This window comes from Lactuca virosa, chromosome 3 (assembly GCF_052849685.1).
Source record: "Lactuca virosa cultivar CGN04683 chromosome 3, Lactuca_virosa_CGN04683_v6, whole genome shotgun sequence".
Classification (NCBI taxonomy): domain Eukaryota; kingdom Viridiplantae; phylum Streptophyta; class Magnoliopsida; order Asterales; family Asteraceae; genus Lactuca; species Lactuca virosa.
Window position 1 is genome coordinate 161,160,211 of NC_136428.1, and position 6,946 is coordinate 161,167,156.

The 6,946-nt window shown below is 33.5% G+C and overlaps 2 protein-coding genes across 7 annotated transcripts; both read left to right on the forward strand.

The window, feature by feature from the left end:
• The first annotated feature begins 574 nt into the window (after positions 1–574).
• On the forward strand, positions 575–6,429 carry LOC145162704 (putative DEAD-box ATP-dependent RNA helicase 29). Of its 6 annotated transcripts, XM_079081771.1 has the most exons (19): positions 575–933; positions 1,244–1,455; positions 1,600–1,758; positions 1,883–1,938; positions 2,037–2,111; positions 2,197–2,398; positions 2,538–2,589; positions 2,799–2,872; positions 2,954–3,270; positions 3,355–3,406; positions 3,505–3,578; positions 3,786–3,847; positions 4,000–4,080; positions 4,523–4,572; positions 4,662–4,718; positions 4,811–4,886; positions 5,409–5,547; positions 6,019–6,060; positions 6,270–6,429. In XM_079081771.1, the coding sequence occupies exons 3-6, from the start codon at positions 1,642–1,644 to the stop codon at positions 2,294–2,296; spliced, it is 348 nt and encodes a 115-aa protein (XP_078937897.1). In that variant the 5' UTR covers positions 575–933; positions 1,244–1,455; positions 1,600–1,641; the 3' UTR covers positions 2,297–2,398; positions 2,538–2,589; positions 2,799–2,872; positions 2,954–3,270; positions 3,355–3,406; positions 3,505–3,578; positions 3,786–3,847; positions 4,000–4,080; positions 4,523–4,572; positions 4,662–4,718; positions 4,811–4,886; positions 5,409–5,547; positions 6,019–6,060; positions 6,270–6,429. The 6 variants fall into 5 exon arrangements, with proteins under 6 accessions (XP_078937897.1, XP_078937896.1, XP_078937901.1 ...); XM_079081770.1 differs by having other exon boundaries at positions 2,197–2,589; XM_079081773.1 differs by lacking the exon at positions 2,538–2,589 and having other exon boundaries at positions 2,197–2,338.
• On the forward strand, positions 2,361–3,690 carry LOC145164221 (uncharacterized). The gene is made up of 7 exons (XM_079082945.1): positions 2,361–2,398; positions 2,538–2,544; positions 2,799–2,872; positions 3,130–3,270; positions 3,355–3,406; positions 3,505–3,578; positions 3,678–3,690. The coding sequence occupies exons 1-7, from the start codon at positions 2,361–2,363 to the stop codon at positions 3,688–3,690; spliced, it is 399 nt and encodes a 132-aa protein (XP_078939071.1).
• Positions 6,430–6,946: the final 517 nt, after the last annotated feature.

Genomic DNA, 6,946 nt, shown 5'->3' on the forward strand with positions numbered 1-6,946 from the left:
CTATAACTATATTTATTATGAATGTTATTTAAATTTATAATTACCCGTATACTACATGGGTTTTAACCTGGTATTGAATAATAGCGACCCAATAATTTGACCTAGTATTCATCCAACACATTGAAATCAAGGGTTGTCGAAGGTTCCCTAAACGATACACACTTTGTTTTAATATGTGTTCTGCAAGTGTCGATCTCAATTAAACCATTCTACTAATATTCTAAGCTATTATCCAATTATAAAAGTTATTCAACCATTCAAATTAGAAAACTTTGAAGATTTCACTACAAGAAAAAGACCCTATTACGACGCGCAAACCACGACACTCATTGATTTATGTCACGCAAAAGAGAGTGACAGTAAAAAAGTGTCATTTCTTCTAAAAATTTAAGCATTTACGTCACGCATTATTGCGTGCCCTTAAATTAGTGTCTCATGTAAAAAAATAAAAAAAACACGGAGGGCACTTGTGCGTCCTCTGTGAATGTTGTTTTATATTTTTTTTTAAGAAGGGAAAATGAAATCCCCAAATTTTTTAAACCCCCGCCTACTTCTCCCTCGTCTCTACCCCTCACCCACATCCACCGCCTCTAATCCTAGCTCGTTGCCTCTTCTAGCCTCAGATTGCTGCGATGCACCTTGCTTCTCGAAGAATTAACATGAACCCTAATAGACTTGGGAGAAATTTTCGATCATTCCTCTTCGATCAACTCAATCGATCAAACCTACCAATACCTTATCTCCTACTAATACTCTCCTCTTAATCTTCTTCAACAAATTCCTCACCACACACAACAACGCAACTCCAAGTCCTCCTCTTCCTCCAAAGACGAGGATTTCCCCGATTCAACCACCACGCGCATAAAATTATCTTGAGCGGAGGCGACTTTTCTGATGGCTTGGTCCGAAGAGAGATGGAGCTTATCGGTGGAGGTGAGAGACGGTGATATCACTCCTTACAAAGACTTTCTCAAAAATTGTTTTTTCTTCACTTTTCTTCTTACATTCTCCAATCTTCTTCAAATAAGTCTCCCCTTATTTCCTCATCTTCTACAAAACCCTTTTTGTGTTTTGATCTTTATACAAACATGGATACCTAAGATCAGAGCAAAATCGCCACCTCTTCAGTTTTTCTCTTCGTTAATTTATGAAATAGTTATTATATTTCTTATTTCGAATTGAATTACTGTTATGAAAACAACATATTTTAATGGTGGTTTGTTATTTTACTTCGACTTTGCAGGGCATATTTTCCATAGATGTGGATGGCCGTTTCCGAAGTCACACCCTAGTTCTAAACATAGGCGAGCACATAAGAGAATCTGTGGAACCATTGAAGGGTATCTTAAGCTTATTGATTCAGAAGTTGTTTCATACGACGACACACCGGTTTCTAGAAATCGGAGGAGGGATTGAGAGAATTTGTCTCTTCCTTCGATTTCTCTTTTGATTCTGGTAATGTTTCTATTCAGTTTCTCCTTCTTCAGAATTCTTTTCAACATATTTCTTCCCATATGATTTTATAATTTCGGATTTCTTCCCTATGATTTTGATTTCAGATTGAGATTTAGAATTCTCAATCTTCGGTTTCTCTTTCAGAAGCTTTGTAATCTTGTGATCGTTGCTGGGTAGAAGTATTACATGGCTTCATCTAGGGAGTATGCACACAACTTTCTTGATTGGACATCATCAATTCACCTAGGGAGTATGCACAAAAATTTAGTATGGCTTCATCTAGGGAGTATGCACACAAATCAGGTATGACTTCATTTGAGTAGGAGACATTTTCTGTTTCTGTTTTTAGTTTAAGAAATGATATTTGTTTATTAATTTTCCTTAAAATCCCATCTTCAATACTCTCATGTCATGCTCTTTGCTATAGGATAATTCATTGCAAGCTGTGTGGTCTAATGGTGAACAGGAGAAGAGGTTAATAAGGTACAAGGAGTCTTCTGACTTGTGTGGTACCTTTTGGCTAAGAATTGTTCATAATATTTTGGTTTCTACTGTTTCACATAATTTTCATTTCTTGGCAGTGTGGAGGTTTCAGATGATAGGATATCTATTATTGATACAGGCCCAGGCATGGACTCTTTATCAATAGAGAAGTGGTAAGATGTTAATCCTCAAACTGTTTCATTTCTTTTTTTCTTAGTTTCATGCAGATGTTTTATGTTATATGTTTTCTCTTTGTAGGGGGAAGATGGGAGCCTCCCTTCATCGGGCTTCCAAAGGCCAAGCTATAGGAGGGAAACCTCCATATTTGAAAGTAAAAAAGCAAAATTTTGTTGTCTAGAATATTACCCTATTCTTGTTTCTACCTTTAGACTTATTTCTGGTGAGTACATCCTGCATTTGGCATGTTTGGATATGGTGGCTGTGTTGACCTAACTTCAAGGTAAGTCACGAGATTAAATTACAGATGTTGGAGATTTGTTTTCCTTTGGAAAATTGAATACATGGTTATATAACTGTAATTTCTTTATCCATGAAAATGTAATTTCTTCTCTACTTTATTACTTTTCTGTTAATTGCAGGTGGTTGGTAGTGACACTGATAAACTTTTAAATAAATCTTGGTGTTATACTAGTAAGAAAGTTCATTTCAGTTACAAATTACAAGGCTAAGTTTGTTGTTTTGTTTTCCATCAATTTGAACTCTGAATCTATTCTAGCTACAAAAATCCCTCTGTATTCAGAATTCAAAGTAATATTTGGATTAATATATATATGCTTCTCTCTTTTACTTGTTGAACCAAATGGACTTATATGTGGTTGTATATATACTTGCAATCTTAGGCTTGGATAGTCTACAAGGAATCAAGCTGGATCAAGGCAGCTGTATTGATACCTGTTGTACTTTTTGCAGGAAGGTAATTAAACTTTATTATTATTATTTTTACTATTAATTAGAAGTGTAACATGTTTTGAGTAAATTTTCATTCCTTCTACAGCCCTATTACAAGTGCATACGTGGCTCTGCAGTTCTTTAAGTTGTCACCAGAAGAATCATCATTACATTACATTATATCTTTCGAGGGACATGTCTAATAATGATAAGAAAAATTAAAATCAAGTAAAAATGTTTGCTAACATGCTTGTAATTTTATTATATATTTGGCTTATATAGGGATGCCATAGGATACAAAAGGGGACATTCTGTTTTAATTGCAAAAATAATCATTTCTGCACTAGGCTGCTTGATGCTGGGAACTTTTATTTATGTGCTTATCGTTGATGGATCTCCATTCAATGCCACTGTATTATCAAGGTACCATTTAAAATTTCCCTTTTATTTAATTTATGTAAAAAAGTGTAAAAGTAAATGCTCATATATAGTTGTAAATGCTCACAGGTGCATGATTGCAACAACAACCAATGTCTATTTCTGTATTGTCACTGTAGTAGTAAGTCTTCGTTTATCATATACTTTCCAACTATAGTGAAAAAGGAGTTTTTTCGGATTTTGTTATAACAAGAATGTTTGATTGCTTCTTTTGATCAGGTGTGGATTGCATATAAGGAATCAAGGTGGATAAGTGCTTTCTTTTGGATACTTTCACTTTTATGTTTTGGAGGGTAAGCATATATAGAAACTAACTCACTTTCCTTTTGTCACTCTCCTAAGTATATAACTATATATGGGAAGTGAACTTTAATTGCTTTTAACATTATTAGCGTCTCAAAATGATTTAGGCTTCTCAACATTTGTATCATTTTTTGTTACGTTCTTATGCCTTGATATAACTATTTCACAACATTGCTACATGTGTATACATATTGCAGGAGTTGTTTTACCTTTCACCTCAGCAACCACTTTCCGCCATACTTTTCAACAGTAGTAACAAGTAAGTCTTGCTAAGAGAAGTGACTAATATATTGTAGATGTACATGCTTCTGAACGATTATATATAAACACTCATATTACATCATATAAATTGTTGTTGTTTTGGTTCAAATTTTGTTTTAAGTGTGTTTTGATGTCTTTTGAATCTTACAGAGACTTGTTGTCAAGTAATCCACTGTTGATGGCGCATACCAATGTATAATCAGGGTCTGCAAAAGCTTGTTTTTTCCAAGTGTATCTTTTTATGATTTCAAGAAAGATGAAATTTTCTGAATCTGATGTTGTTTGAATTAATAAGTTCGGTAAAAACCTTTACATCTGATGTTTGTTTCCTTATTCTACCGTTGACCCTTTTGCAGTTAGACACTCAAGTTCAAAACATCTAGTTAATAAGTTCAGTAAAAAACTTTACGAAGATTTTTACTCCTCTGTATGTAGTATTCTTCTTGTTTTGAACTTGAGTGTCAGTTTAATATTTCTCCCAACATGAATACTTGTCCTAGTGGAAAGGAGGGAATGAGTCAATAAGCCACAAGTATGATTACAGGTTCAAGCCTGAAAATCACTCTTTGCCAGGGTGACATCTGTGAATGGTGTTTACTTTTTTTAGTTTTGCATAAACTTGTTGTATTGCTTTTAAAAATTCCAAAGTCTGTTGTTCTTGACTTAGCTGCAGATGATAGTGGTGGATTACAAAAGCAAAAATCTTCTTTTCATTGGGATAAGGTTTGACTTTTTTTATTTTTAATTATGTATATATATTTATTATTCCACTTTTTTACTTATATTTAATCTATTTATATATATGATGACAGAGGAGTAAAAAGTATGTCAAGTTGAACAACGGTGACTGTGTGTCAGCTAGTGGGAAGGTATTTTCAAATATAATATTTTTTTATTTTTTATTAATTTTTGGTTCTAAAAATATGTTTGTACTATTTAATTTACTTGTGTGTATATACAGATAATAATAGAGAGTGGTAAAAAAGGGAAGGCGAATAAAACAGGAATATATAAAAGATGGAAAGAAAAGTCACACAGTAAGATATATCATATATGCATACAGTTGAAAATCATGTTAGAATGAAATAGTTTTGGTCTAAATTAAATGATGTCAATGTTTTCTGGTTATTTATTTTGAACTGATGAATTACAGGGGTAATTTGGTCACAAACGGTTAAAGTCACTCATTTTCAACCAAAAAACAATTATATACAAGGGCAGTTAGGTCACAAACTGTTAAAGTCACTCATTTTTAACCAACAAAGTTAAAAATAAACATTTTACACCATTTTAGCTTGTTTGTTTTAGATAAATCATGATTCATTATGTGTTATGTTTATGATTAATTGATTATCAATTATTCAATCTCAACATAACGTTTATCTGTAGCTTGGAGCTAGAATATCACTAACTAGTTTAATTGCTGCAAAATAAAGTGCACATGTCATTCTTACTGGTGACTCAAACAAGCTAGAGGCATAAACAAGGCTTGTATAATGTACATTACTTGTAATCAATATGAATTTGTTTCTTACAAGTTTATAATAATAAATTTTCAGGTTTTTGACAACATGAGAAGAGTATGTGAGCTTAATAATGTCTAGTGATGATAGTGAGTCTGCCACCACTCAGAGTAGGTTGTTATTTGAGTACATAGAACAGAATCAGCCTTGGGGCAGAGAACCTTTGACTGATAAGGTTAGCTTTTCTCCTGCTTGAACTGGCATAACAGGAAGAGCTCCAAATTGCAAATGGCAATGTGTATCAAAAAAAAATAAAAAAATAAAATAACATACAATCTTAAACATATTACCTGACCAGCTACCAACGGGAACATATTTTGGAACATTCCAGGAATTGTGGGGGTGGCCCCAGGTATCTGACCTGTAAAATCCAACAAAATCAAAGCTCTAGAAAAAGTTGACAACTTTAAAAACTTCTCTATCTCCATCATAAAGATAATAAGCAACACTCACTACTCAACTAGATTAACAAAAATCGGATAGTTTTAAGTCTTGCATTCTCTAAGAAATGGAAAAAGATTTTATTTTTATGCAGAATTTTTATAAAAACTACCGAAACAAGCAATTCCCAATTGAAGACAAACAAAACCCATCATATCATTTTGCACTGATTCTTCCTTGCATGTCACCATGTTTCTTTATACAGGTATGGGTTGTATTGAACTGCTGCAATGACAATTGGCAAAAGGTATTTTACTATTTCACTCTTTCATATTAACTTTTATAATCTACATGTGTATTAAATTTTAATATTTGATACAGGTATGGGTTGTATTGAACCCTGGATTCTTGGAAAAATGTATTTTACTACATGTGTATTAAATTTTAATATTTTATAACATAGATTGAAGATGCTTGAAGCCATTCTGAATACTAATGTGTTGATGATGAAAACAGGTATCATGTGGACACAAAAGCATAACAATAAGAAGTAGAAGCAAGAAGGTGTTCCTTAATGGCAATGTAGTATTAGGTTATATAGTTAGGGAAAACCTCTTAATAACAATGTACAATAGGATCTCCTTAATACCAATGTATTACAATTTTTTGACATGATGTTATGGATGAAATTGATTGTTTTGGTATATATTTGTTTCCATATTTTTGTATTATGCGTAAATGAGTATCATAAAGACACGTCGTAAATGTATATCGTAAATGTATATTGTAAATGGTTGCTGAATTTTATGACACGCAAATGCATGTCATCTTCATTTATGATAGGGGCTTTAATGATATGCAATGCGTGTCCTAAATGTGCGTTGTAAGGTTACGACACGTAAATGCGTGTCGTCTTCCTTTATGACAGGGCCTTCCTTGATACGCATTGCGCGTCGTAAATGCGTGTCGTAAATGCACGTCGTAAATGCGCGTCGTCTATAGACGACGCGCAAAAGCGTGTCGTCTATCGTTATGACAGGGCCTTCCTTGACACGCATTTGCGCGTCGTCTGAGCGTTTTACGACGCGCATTGCGCGTCGTAAAAGGTTGTTTTTCTAGTAGTGTTTGTTCAGCATTCGGTCATTAGCTTTGTGAAACGAGTCGTTGTTAAGGTACCTTTGCGATGTTTGTAT